The sequence below is a fragment of the Salmo trutta genome, chromosome 28 (assembly GCF_901001165.1).
Source record: "Salmo trutta chromosome 28, fSalTru1.1, whole genome shotgun sequence".
Classification (NCBI taxonomy): Eukaryota; Metazoa; Chordata; class Actinopteri; order Salmoniformes; family Salmonidae; genus Salmo; species Salmo trutta.
Window position 1 is genome coordinate 17,107,297 of NC_042984.1, and position 19,286 is coordinate 17,126,582.

General features: G+C 42.5%; 1 protein-coding gene across 2 annotated transcripts; it reads left to right on the forward strand.

Moving 5' to 3' along the window:
* The first annotated feature begins 700 nt into the window (after positions 1–700).
* LOC115165640 (natural cytotoxicity triggering receptor 2) lies at positions 701–17,300 on the forward strand. Of its 2 annotated transcripts, none has more exons than XM_029718893.1 (5): positions 701–912; positions 3,018–3,350; positions 3,450–3,761; positions 3,977–4,133; positions 16,756–17,300. In XM_029718893.1, the coding sequence occupies exons 1-5, from the start codon at positions 879–881 to the stop codon at positions 16,862–16,864; spliced, it is 945 nt and encodes a 314-aa protein (XP_029574753.1). In that variant the 5' UTR covers positions 701–878; the 3' UTR covers positions 16,865–17,300. The 2 variants fall into 2 exon arrangements, with proteins under 2 accessions (XP_029574753.1, XP_029574754.1); XM_029718894.1 differs by having other exon boundaries at positions 3,977–4,129.
* Positions 17,301–19,286: the final 1,986 nt, after the last annotated feature.

Consider the following 19,286-nt stretch of genomic DNA (forward strand, 5'->3'; position numbering starts at 1 on the left):
TCTGTGTGTAATCTCTGTGTGTGCAATGTCTCTGTGTGTAATCTCTGTGTGTGTTTAATCTCTGTGTATGCCATCTCTAGTTGTGAGTAGCCGAGAGTTTTTCCTAGCCACCGTACTTCTGCATTGCTTGCTGTTTGGGGTTTTAGGCTGGGTTTCTGTACAGCACTTTGTGACATCTGCTGATGTAAAAAGGGCTTTATAAAACCATTTGGTTGGATGGTTGATCTCTATTTGTGTGATCTCTGTGTGTGTAATCTCTGGGTGTGTGATCTCTATGTAGGAAATCTCTGAGTGTGTTACATTTTCAGCATCTGGATTTTACTTTCTCAATAAAGTAAAATTCAAAACCAAAGAATCAGATGTTGGCAGTGATCACCAATCAACAGGTTCCCCTTTCTTTATTATATACTAGGGTGACACATAGTGGAAGGTCTATAAAATTGCATAATTGAATGGCCCTGGAGCAAAATGTTCCAAAATAGTAGTACTCTCTACCCCCGACAAATAACTATTTGAAGCAGCATAGACCTATACATTTTAATGTTGTATTGTATGATTATGTATTATGGATGATTAAACCAAAACCAAATTCATCTGAGCTTAATACTGTATATCAGTGAAACTGAACAGGGTGAATAATGCCAATTGGATCTCGTTATAGAGGGTCTATTCACATCCTACATGGCGATACATTTTGCACACCTTTGAAGCTCTCTGAGCAGAGGAGGATGCCACACTAACCACAGTCCATTTCGGTGACATCCTGTCTCATTATCAAACCAACACTTCATCTTACAATAACCTCGTTCACAGGTTTAATTGCTATTGTATAGGTTCAGAGATAGAGACGGCTGGTAGAAGACATTAGTCTAACCAAGATGAGGGTCCTTTATCTCCTGTTGCTGTGTGAAAGTAAGTATATTTTAATCAACTTTTAAATGTAGTAATTACAACGTGTTTACAGTTCCTTTTCAACCAGTTTGTTTGAAAGAAATGTCCTGTTTTCATGCCCTCACAATTGTACATAACATTACTTGATATCAAAGGGATGAACATATATACAGTAACAGTAGAATTCCTCTGAAACTGTATTCAGCATACTTTGTCCTACTTACGCCTGTCTGTGAGTACATAATGATATCAAACCACAACTGTGTTGATTTTTCCTCGGTCTGATTAACGCTCACACCCTTTTTTCCAATCATATACATTATCATCATCAACAGGGTTGCCATTATATACATTACCAGTCAAAAGTTTGGACACACTTACTCATTCAAGGGTTTTTCTTTATTTGTACTATTTTCTACATTTACATTTTTTTTACATTTTAGTCATTTAGCAGACGCTCTTATCCAGAGCGACTTACAGTAGTGAATGCATACATTTCATAAAAAAATTTCCGTACTGGCCCCCGTGGGAATTGTAGAATACCAGTGAAGACATCAGAACTATGAAATAACACACATGGAACCATGTAGTAACCAAAAAAGTATTAAACAAATCAAAATATGTTTTATAGTTGAGATTATTCCAAGTAGCCACTCTTTGCCTTGATGACAGCTTTGCACACTCTTGGAATTCTCTCAACCAGTTTCATGAGGTAGTCACCTGGAATGCTTTTCAAATAACAGGTGTGACTTGTTAAAAGTTAATTTGTGGAATTTCTTTCCTTCTTAATGCGTTTGAGCTCATCAGTTGTGTTGTGACAAGGTAAGGGTGGTATACAGAAGATAGCCCTATATGGTAAAAGACCAAGTCCATATTATGGCAAGAACAGCTAAAATAAGCAAAGAGAAATGACAGTCCATCATTACTTTAAGACATGAAGGTCAGTCAATAAGGAAAGTTTCTTCAAGTGCAGTCGCAAAAACCATCAACCCTATGATGAAACAGGCTCTAATGAGGACTGCCACAGGAAAGGAAGACACAGAGTTACCTCTGCTGCAGAGGATAAGTTCATTAGAGTTACCAGCCTCAGAAATTGCAGCCAAAATAAATGCTTCACATAGTTCAAGTAACAGACACATCTCAACATCAACTGTTCAGAGGAGGCATGAATCAGGCATTCATGGTCGAATTGCTGCAAAGAAACCTCTACTAAAGGACATCATTAAGAAGAAGAGACTTGCTTGGGCAAAGAAACACGAGCAATGGACATTAGACTGGTGGAAATCTGTCCTTTGGTCTGATGAGTCCAAATTGAGATTTTTGGTTCCAACCGCTGTGTCTTTGTGAGACGCTGAGTAGGTGGACGGATGATCACCGCATCTGTAGTTCCCACCGTGAAGCATGGAGGAGGAGGTGTGATGGTGTGTGGGTGCTTTGCTGGTGACACTGTCAGTGATTGATTTACAATTCAAGGCACACTTAACCAGCATGGCTACCACAGCAATCTGCAGTGATACACCATCCCATCTGGTTTGCGCTTAGTGGAACTATCATTTGCTTTTCAACAGGACAATGACCCAACACACCTCCAGGCTGTGTAAGGGCTATTTGATCAAGAAGGATAGTGATGGAGTGCTGCATCAGATGACCTGGCCTCCACAATCACCCGACCTCAACCCAATTGAGATGGTTTGTGATGAGTTGGACTGCAGAGTGAAGGAAAAGCAGCCAAGCAGCCAACAGCTGGTTGAGAGAATGCCAAGAGTGTGCAAAGCTGTCATCAAGGCAAATGGTGGCTTTTTTGAAGAATCTAAAATCTAAAATATATTTTAAAATAAAAATAGTAAAAATAAAGAAAAACCGTTGAATGTGGAGTTGTGTCCAAACTTTTGACTGGTATTGTATATACTGTATATGAAGTAGATATGTACCTGCACAGTATATTTTCTTACACCACTGATGATGACCATTTACTGCATACAGAATACTATCCAGTGTACATCAGCACACAGAAAATGCTATTTTCAACCTGCAGAACATCTTTTAAAATATGTTCTGTAGGTCTGAAAGGGCTGTTGACCAACAATGATTATTTATCTAACTATTTGTTGTGTTTCTTTTCCCAGCAAGTGTCCAGCTTCAGTGTGACAAAACAGTAATCCAGGCCAATGTCGGGAGTGGATTCAGTCTGTTCTGCCAGTACCAAACAAACCGGTACCTCTTCAGTAAGAAGTACTGGTGTCGTGGGGAGTCTAGGTCGACCTGTGTTATTCTAATGGACTCCGATCACCTCACCAACAGAGAGCTCAGACACAGGTCTCAGATCATAGATGCACAGCGAAGGGGGTTGGTCATCATCATGACAGATCTCAAGTTAGAGGATACTGGAGTGTACTGGGTTGGGATTGATAAAATCTATGCTGATATCATGACTTCCATCAATCTAATTGTGACATTTGGTAAGATTATGTTTGCTCTATACTTTTACTGACAAAAGTTTCCCCTTCCCTTTTTCTTTTGCATTGTCCAAATAACATCTCGCTATCTCTCTCTCCCAGTGGCAGTGTCCAAACCCATGGTATGGCCCCTGAGTTCCATGGGAGACACTTGCTGGGGCCAGCCTGTGACAGTGCACTGTGCTAGTGCACAGGGCACAAGTGTCCAGTACACCTGGTACCAATCCACCCAACCCCAGGACATCCAGTTTCAGAGCTCAGCAGACCTGCACCTACACTGTGGCATTGTGGAAGAAGACAGCCAGTACTACTGCACTGCCAGCAACGATGTGAGCAGCCAGCATAGTGGGATGGTTTCGCTGCAGGTTCTGAAGCCCTCTGAGGAGGACTGCATCTATAGTTTTGCTATGGAGGGTAAGTGCTGAGAAAATACTTTTGAATGTGGTTGATTAAGTAGGAACAAATCACATCAGCAAAACTAAAACTAAAACACATCAGCAAAACTACATACTAAGTAGACACCCAAGTTCATTTATCCTAAACATGTAGCTTCTCATGACAAATAAAGATTAAAGTAAAGTATAATAACTATTTCCAATCCATGGATATGTACTTTTCAACACCACCAGGCCAGAGAAGCTATGACTGCAGTGACAGACTGAAGACAAGCACATCCACACCTCTGCGTTCTACTGGCCATCTGACAGAAGAACCCTATCAACCTGGAACCAACAGCAACCTGTCCTCAACAGTCAATCAAACACACCAGGATCGGCATTACAGTAGGTCAGAACCGTTTCACCTCTATGTAACTTCTGTGTCACCTCTATGTAACTTCTGTGTAACCTCTGTGTCACCTCTGTGTAACTTCTGTATAACCTCTATGTAACCTCTGTGTAACCGCTGTGTAACCGCTGTGTAACCGCTGTGTAACCTCTGTTTAACCTCTATGTAACCTATGTGTAACCTATGTGTAACTTCTGTGTAACTTCTGTGTAACCTCTGTGTAACCTCTGTGTAACCTCTGTTTAACCTTTGTGTAACCTCTGTGTTACCTCTATGTTTATCTATTTCCACCAGATCCACATTAGCACACCTTGAGCTGAAGCATGTTACCCAGTAACATAATGTGACATGTCTTGAAGAAGCAGTGCAGCTAGATTTCCTTTGATGTGATCAGTCTGTCAGCATGTTATGTCTGTTGTTTGGTGGCAGTGTAGCAAAGGTTTGCATAAAGAGGCACAGTGCAATAGCGCTGTTAAGAGGTTGCATATATTTTTGTTGTCCATTTTCAAGTACAGGATGTACTGTGCACTCTTAAAAACTGTACTGTGTATGCTGCTGTAAAAAAGACATCTGGAGACTACTACTATGTAGGGGAGAGTGGGGTAAGGGGTGGAAAATGGGTAAGTTAAGCCACACTTGTTTCTAGGAAACCATACAGAAAAGATACCATTTGACCAAATACTTAGAAAGAGGTCATCATTTCATATAGTTTGTGAAGGAAGAAACCACATGGAAAAAGTGGTAATCAAGTTGGGTCCAAAAAATAGATTTGTACCAAATGAAATGAATTTATTGTGTTAGAGGTTTCATGATGCTTGTATCTAAAGCAAAGTAGATCATTTTAAGATTGTTCTATACATCAGTTTGGGTCTCTATAAGCATCAATATGAGGTCCTAAACCTAGAATGAAAGGGCATCGTTGTAGCTGTGTCCTGTGTTGGCTAATATAGTCAAAATGTTTGCCTTGGGATAAGTTGAGCCAACCGTTGAGCCCAGGGCAAGTGTTTGTTAGGTGTTGAGCCTGTTAAAACATGCTTAAAATGATTCAAATACCTACATGTGATTGTGATTGGGTTGAATTGTGTTTGGGAAATAAAGATATAAAAATAAGGACCTCTCGAGTGGCGTAGCGGTCTAAGACACTGCATCGCAGTGCTAGAGGTGCCACTACAGACCTGGGTTTGATCCCGGGTTGTATCACAACTGCCTGTGATCGGGAGTCCAATAGGGCGGCGCATAATTGGCCCAGCGTCATCTGGGTTAGGGGAGGGTTTGGCAGGGGGGCTTTACTTGTCTCATTGTGCTCTAGTGACTCCTTGGGACGGCCGGGCGCCTGCAGGCTGACCTTGGTCGTCAGTTGAACGGTGTTTCCTCCAACACATTGGTGCGGGTGGGTGTTAAGAAGCTCAGTTTGGCGGGTCATGTTTCAGAGGACGTATGACTTGACCTTCGTCTCCCGAGTCCATTGGGGGTAAAATACAACAACTAAAGATATATAAATAAAAGAGTTGGTGTTTTACCCAATAAATTACTGGAAGTTTATATATATATTGAGTGCTTATTATTATAGTTTACAGTTTGTTCGCCGTTAGTCAGCACCTCTACACTAAATCATTTTCTCTGGGTGTACGCCAGCTCATGCTTTTTATTATGGAAATCAAAATAGACATGGTTTTAAAAAGGTAGTGGTAATATTTCATTCAGTACAGAAATTGGCTGTTGGCTGTTGATGGATAGGGTCAACATAGGCCTCGCTGCTTTGCCTTGCTTCCTTTGTTGCATTGAGCCAATTTCATATTTTGTGTATGTGCATTGCCTAAACATGTTGTGGAGGTAAGCTTGGGGTGAGCTCTGTACATTTCAGCGTGTCTACATAATTTGGTGCTGAATGAAGCTAGCTAAACAATCTGATAAATGGACACTATACTTAATCTCAAAAAAGGCTACAAGCTCATGTAAAGTTGGCAACTGAAATATGTGGAGTTATTGTATAGTCTACCATTGCTGAAAAAGATGAAAGGTTATCTAGACACTTGGAGACTTCCACCGTGTTTGGTTGCTAGGTGAAGACAAGTTCCTGGGTCCAGAGCATTTGAAAATGACTGCCCCCTCTCACTGAAGCCATGGAAGTTCAAGGCCGACCGCTGTACTGCAGGCATTGTTAGCAGAAAACAGTACCCCCGCCATTATGGTAAATGGAAAAATGGCAATCTTCGTGGTCAATCGTTGTGTAATAAAAAATAATAATTGGAAGACAGTCATGGTACCAATAACTGCTTCTAATACACCAGATGTATGTCGGTGAGTAGCTCAAACTGTGTGTGTCTCCATTAAACGCCATCTTAACTGACTTAATATGGCATCAATGCACTATTGTCTTCACAGTGCATTTGGAAAGTATTCAGACCCCTTCTCTTTTTCCACATTTTGTTACGTTACAGCATTTTTCTAAAATGGATTACCGTAATTTCCGGACTATAAGCCGCAACTTTTTGCCCAGGCTTTGAACCTCGCGGCTTAAACAATGACGCGGCTAATATATGGATTTTTCCCGCTTTCAATTTTTTTTTCAAAAAAAAACAACATTCTGTGACGTGCTCAGTTTTTTGGCGGCATGAAGCTTTCATTAGACCAATGAAATTGCCGAACGGGTTACGGTCAAACAACTTTTTTGTTTACTGTTTAGATTAAATCGAGCGCTCTCAAACTTCCCATCATTCTGATTACGGTAGTCATTTTGTCACCCTGATTCCTGGGGGCACAACAAAATATTTGCAGCCACTCGACATCAGTGTAAATCGTGCATTTAAGGTGGCGCTCCGTGTTCAGTGGGAGGCTTGGATGACAAGTGGGGAGAAATCCTTCACTAAAACGGGCCGCATGCGAAGAGCAACTTATGGTCAAGTCTGCCAGTGGGTCCTGACAGTGTGGAGCATTGTAAAAAAATCCACTGTCATCAACGGGTTTCGAAAGGCTGGACTGCTGCGTGTTGAAGAGGGCTCAGCGGGGGATTTGCCTCCGGATGAAAGTGACGAGAGCCACAATGAAAACGATCCAATATCGGATGAAGCAATTCTGAAGCTATTCAACTCCGACACCGAAGGAGATGGTTTCAGTGCACAGGAGGAGGAAGATAGTGACCAATGACTTTCTTGGTAGGCTACTGTTTACTGCTAAAAAAAAAATTGTTACAAGCTGTGTTTCGTTAAAGCCTATTTATTTTTGTTACAAGCCGTGCTTCGTTAAAGCCTATTTATTTTTGTTACAAGCCGTGTTTCGTTAAAGCCTATTTATTTTTGTTACAAGCCGTGTTTAGTTAAAGCCTGTGTAAAGTTAATTTGTTTCAATGTACCGGTAGGCACCTGTGGCTTATAGACATGTGCGGCTTATTTATGTTCAAAATAATATATATTTTTTAATTCAGTGGGTGCGGCTTATATTCAGGTGCGCTTAATAGTCCGGAAATTACGGTAAATAAAACATTTCCCCCATCAATCTACACACCATATCCCATAATGACAAATCAAAAACAGGTTTTTAGACATTTGGCAAATGTATTCCTCTGTGGAGATGGTAGAACCTTCCAGAAAGACAACCATCTCTGCAGCACTCCACCAATCAGGCCTTTATGGTAGAATGGCCAGACGGAAGCCACTCCTCAGTAAAAGGCACATGACAGCCCACTTGGAGTTTGGCAAAAGGCACCTAAAGGCACCTAAAGGCACCTAAAGGACTCTCAGACCATGAGAAACCAAGATGAACTCTTTGGCCTGAATGCCAAATGTCACGTCTGGAAGTAAGCTGGCACAATCCCTAAACTGAAGCATTTCTAAAAACCTGTTTTTGCTTTGCCATTATGAGGTAGTGTGTGTAGATTGACAATTGAATCCATTTTCGAATAAGTCTAACAAAATGTGGAAGAATTCAAGGGGTCTGAATACTTTCCGAAAGTACTGTAGGAATCAATGGTGTCACGTGATCGATAGCTTTGTCCATTCATACAATCATTGTTCCAGAGCAGACAATCGTTGGTCCAGAATAACGGATGATATGTCTGTAAGTTGGCCAGTACTTCAGGGGTGTGGCTGTGCTTGTCTGTGTTAACTATGCACACTCACAGGGTCCTATACACCACGCACACTGATACTCCAACACCCATACAAAACACTCACTCCATCATTTGCTCAAACACATAATATGCACATACATTTCTACGAGCTCGAAACACACCCACTCATATACAATCATCATATACGCTGCTGCTACTCTGTTTATCATATACTCTGATGCCTAGTCACCTTACCCCTATACATACTGTATCTACCTCTATCGATCCAGGAGCCCTGCACATTGTACATATGGTACTGGAACTGACCCTGTATATAGTATGCTTACTTTATCGTGTTCTTATTTTTATATCTTGTGTGTTTTTGTTCGACCTTGTTATTTTTAGTATTACATTGTTATTGATTACTGCATTGTTGAGGTTAAAGCTAGCAAGAATGGCATTTCACTGTACTTGTGCATCTAACATTAAAACTAACATGTCATGTGCAGTTAGACTTCCCCTTGCAGTGGTCAAACGTGGTGCGTTGTTTGATTGCAGTGTAGTGAATGTTTCCAGAGAGGCACAGTGCTGTGAAAGGTTGCATAGGTGTAGACCAGGCCTGGGCAAAGACCGACCCGGGGGCCGTATGCGGCCTGCGACCTGATTCAATACGGCCTGTGGAATCATGCTCAGATCACATAAAGAATTTGCGATAGTAAAGTTTTGAAAAAACGTATTTGTTATTCAAATTAAAATCCCAATGAATACTCTCTTTGTGTAATGATTTAACTCCCACCGCTTGTGGGACATTTATTTTGAAGGCACGCATAAATAACAAATGCACGAGGACAGACAGCGAAAACAGGCTGACACATGTCACAGTTTTAAATAGTAGCTAGCTAGAAATTGCACAAAAATGAGTTTTCAAAGAAAAGCATCTGTGTGACGTTCGTCGTTAAAGGTAGACCAAGGTGCAGCGTGGTAAGTGCTCATGATATTTACTTTATTTAACTCAGAACACTAAATCAAAACAAAAAACAACAGAAAACGAACATCACGTTCTGCAGGCTATACTAGCAATACAATAACAAGATCCCACACTGAATGAGGGAAAAAGGGCTGCCTAAGTATGATTCCCAATCAGAGACAACGATAGACAGCTGCCTCTGATTGGAAACCACACTAGGCCAATTAAAGAAAAGGACAACATAGAAACATATCACATAGACTGCCCACCCCACACCCTGACCTAACAAAATAGAGAAATAAAACATCTCTCTCAGGTCAGGGCGTGACAGTACCCCCCCCAAAGGTGCGGACTCTCGGCCGCAAACCTGAACCTATAGGGGAGGGTCCGGGTGGGCATCTACCCATGGTGGCGGCTCCGCTTCGGGGCGTAGCCCCCGCTCCACCCGCTGATCCCTCTGCTTTTGTGCCACCGGACCGTGGATCGTTGTCGGAGGAACCGGACCGTAGATCGTCGCCGGAGGCTCCGGACCGCCGCCGGAGACTCCGAACTGCGGACCGTCTCAGGAGGTTCCGGACTGCGGGCCATCTCCGGAGGTTCCGGACTGTGGACTGTGTCAGGAGGTTCCGGACTGTGGGCCGTCTCAGGAGGTTCCGGACCGCGGGCTGTCTCAGGAGGTTCCGGACTGCGGGCCGTCTCAGGAGGTTCCGGACTGGGGGCCGTCGCTGCAGGCTCCATGCCATGGATCATCACTGCAGGCTCCGCATGATGGATCACCACTGGAGGCTTTGTGCCATGGATAATCACTGGAGGCTCCGGGCCATGGATTATCACTGGCCCGGAGCCTGAACGCAGCTCACTTTCCAGCCCACTTTCCAGCTCACACTCAAACACATAGATCCCCTGAACGCAGTTCACTCTCCAAATCCCAATCACCTGAATTCTAAACACCTGTATGTCATTATCATACACTATTTAGTTCAGTTCTTTTCACTCCATCACTGTGAGGTATTGTTTGTTTTGTGACACACTTCTTTCGGAGTGCTGTTTTTCCCCCGTGTGTTACTCCTCCCGTGTATGATAGTTTTTGCCTGCCTCACTAACAACGCCCTTTTGCCTATTCCCTGCCTGTACCTTAGCCTATCGGATTTCCTGTTATCAACCTATTGTCTGATCACGGACGACATTACTAGCCTTTTCCCTGCCTGTACTGTTGCCTTTTTGGACCCCTTATGTCTGACCTTCTGCCTGCCCTTGGACCCAGCTACCTGCCTCCTCCTGTGGTCCTTTACAAATAAACACCTGCTGCGCCCTGCACTTGAAACCAGCTCTCTGTCTCCCATCGTGTTCATTACAGGTGCGTGCATATGTATTCACCCCCTTTGCTATGAAGCCCCTAAATAAGATCTGGTGCAACCAATTACCTTCAGAAGTCACATATTTAGTTAAATAAAGTTCACGTGTGTGCAATCTAAGTGTCACATGATCTGTCACATGATCTCAGTCTATATACACCTGTTCTGAAAGGCCCCAGAGTCTGCAAAACCACTAAGCAAGGTACGCCACCATGAAGATCAAGGAGCTCGCCAAACAGGTCAGGGACAAAGTTGTGGAGAAGTACAGATCAGGGTTGGGTTCTAAAAAAATATCAGAAACTTTGAACATCCCATGGAGCACCATTAAATCCATTATTAAAAAATGGAAAGAATATGGCACCACAGCAAACCTGCCAAGAGAGGGCTGCCCGCCAAAACTCACAGACCAGGCAAGGAGGACCCTAATCAGAGAGGCAACAAGAGACCAAAGATAACCCTGAAGGCGCTCCAAAGCTCCACAGCGGAGATTGGAGTATCTGTCCATAGTTCCACTTTAAGCCGTACACTCCACATAGCTGGGCTTTACGGAAGAGTGGTCAGAAAAAAGCCATTGCTTAAAGAAAAAAATAAGCAAACACATTTGGTGTTTGCCAAAAGGCATGTGGGAGACTCCCCAAACATATGGAAGAAGGTACTCTGGTCAGATGAGATTAAAACTGAGCTTTTTGGTCATCAAGGAAAACGCTATGTCTAGCATAAACCCAACACCTCTCATCACCCCGAGAACACCATCCCCACAGTGAAGCATGGTGGTGGCAGCATCATGCTGTGAAGATGATTTTCATCGGCAGGGACTGGGAAACTGGTCAGAACTGAAGGAATGATGGATGGCGCTAAATACAGGTAAATTCTTGAGGGAAACCTGTTTCAGTCTTCCAGAGATTTGAGCCTGGGACGGAGGTTCACCTTACAGCAGGACAATGACCCTAAGCATACTGCTAAAGCAACACTCGAGTGGTTTAAAGGGGAAACATTTAAATGTCTTGGAATGGCCTAGTCAAAGCCCAGACCTCAATCCAGTTGAGAATCTGTGGTATGACTTAAAGATTGCTGTAAACTAGCAGGAACCAATCCAACTTGAAGGAGTTAGAGCAGTTTTGCCTTGAAGAATGGGCAAAGATTGCAGTGGCTTGATGTGCCAAGCTTACAGAGACATATCCCAAGAGAACTGCAGCTGTAATTGCTTCAAAAGGTGGCTCTACAAAGTATTGACTTTGAGGAGGTGAATAGTTATGCACGCTTAAGTTTCCTGCTTTTTTGTCTTATTTCTTGTTTGTTTCACAAAAAATATTTAGCATCTTCAAAGTGGTAGGCATGTTGTTTAAATCAAATGACACAAACCCACAAAACATCTATTTTAATTCCAGGTTGTAAGGCAACAAAATAGGAAAAATGCCAAAGGGGTGAATACTTTCGCAAGGCACTGTACATGGGGGTACCGATACAGAGTCAATGTGCGGGGGCACTGGTTAGTTGAGGTAGTATGTACAGTCGTGGCCAAAAGTTTTGAGAATGACACAAATATTAATTTCCCCAGGTCTGCTGCCTCAGTGTCTTTAGATATTTTTGTCAGATGTTACTATGGAAGACTGAAGTATAATTACAAGCATTTCATAAGTGTCAAAGGCTTTTATTGACAATTACATGAAATTGATGCAAAGAGTCAATATTTGCAGTGTTGACCCTTCTTTTTCAAGACCTCTGCAATCCACCCTGGCATGCTGTCAATTAACAACTGGGCCACATCCTGACTGATGGCAGCCCATACTTGCATAATCAATGCTTGGAGTTTGTCAGAATTTGTGGATTTTTGTTTGTCCACCTGCCTCGTGAGGATTGACCACAAGTTCTCAATGGGATTAAGGTCTGGGGAGTTTCCTGGCCATGGACCCAAAATATTGATGTTTTGTTCCCCGAGCCACTTAGTTATCACTTTTGCCTTATGGCAAGGTGCTCCATCATGCTGGAAAAAGCATTGTTCGTTACCAAACTGTTCCTGGATGGTTGGGAGAAGTTGCTCTCGGATCATGTGTTGGAACCATTCTTTATTCATGGCTGTGTTCTTAGGCAACATTTTGAGTGAGTCCACTCCCTTGGCTGAGAAGCAACCCCACACCTGAATGGTCTCAGAATCCTTTACTGTTGGCATGACACAGGACTGATGGTAGCGCTCACCTTGTCTTCTCCGGACAAGCTTTTTTCCGGATGCACCAAACAATCGAAAAGGGGATTCATCAGAGAAAATGACTTTACCCCAGTCCTCAGCAGTCCAATCCCTGTACCTTTTGCAGAATATCAGTCTGTCCCTGATGTTTTTCCTGGAGAGAAGTGGTTTCTTTGCTGCCCTTCTTGACACCAGGCCATCCTCCAAAAGTCTTCGCCTCACTGTGCATGCAGATGCACTCACACCTGCCTGCTGCCATTCCTGAGCAAGCTCTGTACTGGTGGTGCCCCGATCCCGCAGCTGAATCACTTTAGGAGACGGTCCTGGCGCTTGCTGGACTTTCTTGGGCGCCCTGAAGCCTTCTTCACAACAATTGAACCGCTCTCCTTGAAGTTCTTGATGATCCGATAAATGGTTGATTTAGGTGCAATCTTACTGGCAGCAATATGCTTGCCTGTGAAGTCATTTTTGTGCAAAGCAATGATGACAGCACGTGTTTCCTTGCAGGTAACCATGGTTGACAGAGGAAGAACAATGATTCCAAGCACCACCCTCCTTTTGAAGCTTCCAGTCTGTTATTCGACCTCAATCAGCATGACAGAGTGATCTCCAGCCTTGTCCTCGTCAACACTCACACGTGTGTTAACGAGAGAATCACTGACATGATGTCAGCTGGTCCTTTTGTGGCAGGGCTGAAATGCAGTGGAAATGTTTTTTGGGGATTCAGTTCATTTGCATGGCAAAGAGGGACTTTGCAATTAATTGCAATTCATCTGATCACTCTTCATAACATTCTGGAGTATATGCAAATTGCCATCATACAAACTGATGCAGCAGACTTGGTGAAAATGAATATTTGAGTCATTCTCAAAACTTTTGGCCACGACTGTACATGTAAACTCAGCAAAAAAAGAAACGTCCCTTTCAGGATCCTGTCTTTCTAAGATAATTCGTAAAAATCCAAATAAAAGATCTTCATTGTAAAGGGTTTAAACACTGTTTCCCATGCTTCTTCAATGAACCATAAACAGTTAATGAACATGCACCTGTGGAAAGGTCATTAAGACACTAACAGCTTACAGACAGTAGGCAATTAAGGTCACAGTTATGAAAACGTAGGACACTAAAGAAGCCTTTCTACTGACTCTGAAAAACACCAAAAGAAAGATACCCAAGGTCCCTGCTCATCTGCGTGAACGTGCCTTAGGCATGCTGCAAGGAGGCATGAGGACTGCAGATGTGGCCAGGGCAATAAATTGCAATGTCCGTACTGTGAGACGCCTAAGACAGCGCTACAGGGAGACAGGACGGACAGCTGATTGTCCTTGCAGTGGCATACCATGTGTAACAACACCTGCACAGGATCGGTACATCCGAACATCACACCTGCGGGACAGGTACAGGATGGCAACAACAACTGCCCGAGTTACACCAGGAATGCACAATCCCTCCATCAGTGCTCAGACTGTCCGCAATAGGCTGAGAGAGGCTGGACAAAAGGCTTGTAGGCCTGTTGTAAGGCAGGGCCTCACCAGACATCACCGGCAACAACGTTGCCTATGGGCACAAACCCACCGTCGCTGGACTAGACAGGACTGGCAAAAAGTGCTCTTCACTGACGAGTCGCGGTTTTGTCTCACCAGGGGTGATGGCCATTCCCCCCAGAAATGTCCGGGAACTTGCAGTTGCCTTGGTGGAAGAGTGGTGTAACATCTCACAGCAAGAATTGGCAAATCTGGTGCAGTCTATGAGGAGGAGACGCAATACTGACTGTTACTTTTTATTTTGACCCTCTCTTTGTTCAGGGACACATTGTTCCATTTCTGTTAGTCACATGTCTGTGAAACTTGTTCAGTTTATGTCTCAGTTGTTGATTCCTGTTATGTTCATCCAAATATTTACACATGTTAAGTTTGCTGAAAATAAACACAGTTGACAGTGAGAGGATGTTTTTTGTTGTTGCTGAGTTTAGGTAGAGTTATTAAAGTGACTATGCATAGACGAAAACAGAGAGTAGCAGTGGAGGGGGTGAGGGGGGCACTGCAAATAGATTGGGTAGCCATTTGACTCGATGTTCAGGAGTCTACCCTCTGTAGTGCCTTGCGGTCAGAGGCCAAGTAGTTGCCATACCAGGCAGTGATGCAACCAGTCAGGATGCTCTCGATGGTGCAGCTGTAGAACCTTTTGAGGATCTGAGGACCCATGCCAAATCTTTTCAGTCTCCTGAGGAGGAATAGGTTTTGTCATGCCCTCTTGGTGTGCTTGGATCATGTTAGTTTATTGGTGATGTGGACACCAAGGAACTTGAAGCTCTCAACCTGCTCCACTGCAGCCCCGTCGATGAGAATGGGGGTGTGCTCGGTCTTCTTTTTCCTGTAGTCCATAATCCTCTCCTTTGTCTTGATCGCGTTGAGGGAGAGGTTGTTGTCCTGGCACCACACGGCCATGTCTCTGACCTCCCTATAGGCTGTCTTGTCGTTGTCAGTGATTAGGCCTACCACTGTTGTGTCATCGGCAAATTTAATGGTGTTGGAGTCGTGCCTGGCCGTGCAGTCATGAGTGAACAGGGAGTACAGGAAGGGACTGAGCACGCACCCCTGAGGGGCCCCTGTGTTGAGGATCAGCGTGGCGGATGTGTTGTTACCTACCCAAGCCAAATGGTGGCAGCCCGTCAGGAAGTCCAGGATCCAGTTGCAGAGGGAGGTGTTTAGTCCCAGGGTCCTTAGCTTATTGATGAGCTTTGAGGACACTATGGTGTTGAACGCTGAGCTGTAGTCAATGAATAGCATCCTCACATAGGTGTTCCTTTTGTCCAGGTGGGAAAGGGCCGTGTGGAGTGCAATAGAGATTGCATCATCTGTGGATCTGTTGGGGCAGTATGCAAATTGGAGTGGGTCTAGGTTTTCTGGGATGATGGTGTTGATGTGAGCCATGACCAGCCTTTCAAAGCACTTCATGGCTACAGACGTGAGTGCTATGGGTCGGTAGTCATTTAGGCAGGTAACCTTAGTGTTCTTGGGCACAGGGACTGTGGTGGTCTGCTTAAAACATGTTGGAATTACAGAGTCGGACAGGGAGAGGTTGAAAATGTCAGAGAAGACACTTCCCAGTTGGTCAGCGTATGATTTTTTAAAATAATGTCTGAGTGTTGGAGTGTGCCGCTGGCTATCACTATATTTTAAAAACAAGAAAATGGTGCCGTTGGCTTTCCTTAATATAAGTGTCACAGGTGTCGTCAGGAATGGACCAAGGCGCAGCGGGTTGCGTGCTCAACATACTATTTATTAAATACGTGAACACGAAAAAACAAGAAAATACAGAAACACGACAGGAACAGTTTTGCAGGCTAACAAAACACAGTGCAAAAACAACTACCCACAAAATACAAACACACCCTATTATATAGGACTCCCAATCAAAGGCAACTCAACACACCTGCCTTCAATTGGGAGTCCAACCCCAATTAACTATACATAGAAAAACAAACCTAACTAGACAAAAATGCAGCAATACAACCTAGAACATACAACCTAGAACATACATCCAAAACCCAGGAACACATAAATCAAACACCCCTCACAACACACACAAAAACCACCACCATACAAAACAAACATCCCTCTGTCACGTCCTAACCAAAATACTAAACCACTACTCCCTCTGCTGGTCAAGACGTGACAATAAGGAATTTGATATGATTTATATTTTTACTTTTGATAGTTAAGTATATTTTAGCAATTACATTTACTTTTGATACTTAAGTATATATAAAACCAAATACTTTCATACTTTTACTCAAGTAGTCTTTTACTGGGTGACTTTTACTTGAGTAACTTTCTATTAAGGTATCTATACTTTTACTCAAGTATGCCATTTGGGTACTTTTTCCACCACTGGGCATTGATGAAGGTGTCAGTTTTCAAATAAAGGATGTACTGTGAACTCTTAACAATTGTACTGTGTATGCTGCTGTGGGAATTAAATCTTTAGACTACTACTGTATGTAATGTGGAATTTCATTTTCAAAGAGCGATTTTCAATCATAACTCTTTTTGTTTGTTTTTCAGGGCATGGGCATTGTTGCCTGTTTGGTATGAGGTCCTGCGCTGGCTTTTCCTGGCTACTCTGATAGCAGCTGTGTGTCTTGTGCACAAGTGCAGACCTACACAAGTGTGATTCAACAGTCTATGACAACAGAAAGTTTCCTTTGGCAAACTGACCACTTTGTTTTACCTTAGTCGCAGATATATGTACTTTAGCTAACTCCTTTGTCATTGTGGTTATATAATAACATTTTTCAGAGACATTAAAAAAATAGAACTGGCTATCTACATCAAGGTAAATAGGTGTATCTACTTACCTATACAAAGGCTAAAGGTAGGATTATATTATATTTCATATATTTTAAATTGTCTTGACACAAAATAATAGTTTAAATATAGGTGCCAGTGAGGATGTGAAGAGTTACAGTTAGCCACAGGAGGGCAGTAATGATTGTGTTATGGAAGTTTGAAACATCACATGTTCAATATGGCTTACATTATGAAAGGACCTTAAGCGATATCATGGAATCCTAAAATAAACATTTGTATTTCTTATCATGATGACACAATCAACTAATTGCTCAGTAATATAGTTTTTTACAGGGAGGGAGTTTTTTTTTTTTTTACCTGAGACAGATACTAATTCCCTACCCAATAGCCACCAGATCCTGTCTGGTCTGCAGGGGGGATGTGTTATTTTATCATATATTTTAGCGGCAAATACATAGTCTTGTTCATACATTTCCATCAAATATTTGTCTTAGAGTAGGCCTATTCATTTGCCTGTATTGATCATCTGTAATGAATACTCAGGGAGAAAAAGGTGTAGATTCACACACAGAGCGCGGCAGGTGTCTATTTCGCCTTTGCAGAAGGCAGGAATCGTGGTCACAGGCAGGCAATGGTCATACACAGGTAGGCAAAAAGGCAGGTGAATCAAAACTAGGACTGAAGGCTATAACTGGTTCTCACAAACGAGCTAGAAAAAGGCTTAGTAGAGAGAGTCAAAATGAACAATACCTCACAAAGGCACAAACAGAATGAACTGAATTAAATAAGGAGCTGATGAGACCAACTAACACAGGTGAAATCAATGAACAAAAATGAAAGACAGGGCTACGTTCAAGAACACAAAGTAACAGGGCTACTACGTTCAAGAACACAACGAAACAGAACACAAGGTTGACTAAGGAAATACAGAACCTTACATGTAAACCATATCTATTGTGACAGTAAAACAGGAAGTCTCCTCCTTTACTGTGAATGATATCATATAATAAACTAATGTTGCTTTATGAGTCAGGTGACTTTCATTGCATTTCTCAGGAACTCATAATGCGTATGTTCTTCCTGTGATTGATTAACTCGTCAGATGACTTTCTCGATCAAGCTTTTATTGCCCTGTATAAAAGCCTTATCTATTATGTTGGTCAGAGACACCGATAATATTTTCCATCAAGAAAAAGCCAGAGAAAAGTAAATGGAACTGAATGAGCTTAAGTCAAAATGACACTTTATGAAATAATCTGTAATGGATAAATTATTACAATTTAGTTTGTTACAACGGAAAAATACTGAGTTGTGTGTCACGTGGTGATGAGATTAGGATCCATTTCCAATTCCATGATGATTGTTATTCTATCCTTCCCATGAACTCTGTCATACAATAAGACATTCTATTCTATCCTTCCCAGGGACTCTGTCATACAATAAGACATTGTCACAGCATGAGAATCTGTTTTCAATGTCGACACTCAAAACAATGGAGAGCCAAACCCTCTAGATGTTGCCCAGAATTGACAAACCACTTCCTGTTGCTGCCCCTTCTTTAAACTCATAACCTCAACATAAGTTTTCCATAGTGGTGTCTAGTGTGTGATAGATTATTGATTACTGTATATTAACATGTCAGATATGTGTACCTGTTGGTAAAAGATTCTGTAAGGAATGTATTTGCTGTAACTGTTTTAAGAACATGTTTGGTTATAGCAAAACTGTTCCCGAGGAAGGAAGTGGTGACAATATTGTGTTAACCACAAAAATACCTGACTATTTGCAGTATCTTACTTCTTGGAAACATGCCTAAAAGATGCAAATACTTTCCTCCAGTAGTTGGAAGCTACAGTGCAAAAAGGAGTGTCAGGAAATGGTGAAAGGTTCTGTTACTCAGCATGAGTCAATCTGAGGATTGTTCTACACACCACGCTTACTTGTGTTTCTAAATACCAAAGTGGTGATCATATATTATTTTACAATGCTGCCACTTTGAGGCTCAGCATGCCACTCCTTCAATTCATATTGAGTTGACCTGGACTGTTCTTACCTGGTATAAGGATGATGTGTACTAATTTGTTATTGATTGGATCAATATCAGATCTGAGCACCTGGCATCAATAGCTGGCATAGTGTTCATTAACTGTTTCACTGTCACAGAACAACGCTTAGATGCTGTTTGCTGGATGACAGACAATATTCTAAAACAATGTAGGCCTAGGCCTCATACATACAGAGCCTTACAAAAGAATTCACCCCCCTTGGCATTTTTCCCATTTTGT

Excerpts from the sequence above, each read along its gene's own strand:
- LOC115165640 (XM_029718893.1), top strand. The coding sequence starts at position 879 with ATGAGGGTCCTTTATCTCCTGTTGCTGTGTGAAA. Across the intron at positions 3,351-3,449 it reads CAATCTAATTGTGACATTTG|TGGCAGTGTCCAAACCCATG; the intron begins GTAAGATTATGT and ends TCTCTCTCCCAG. Across the intron at positions 4,134-16,755 it reads CAGGATCGGCATTACAGTAG|GGCATGGGCATTGTTGCCTG; the intron begins GTCAGAACCGTT and ends TTTGTTTTTCAG.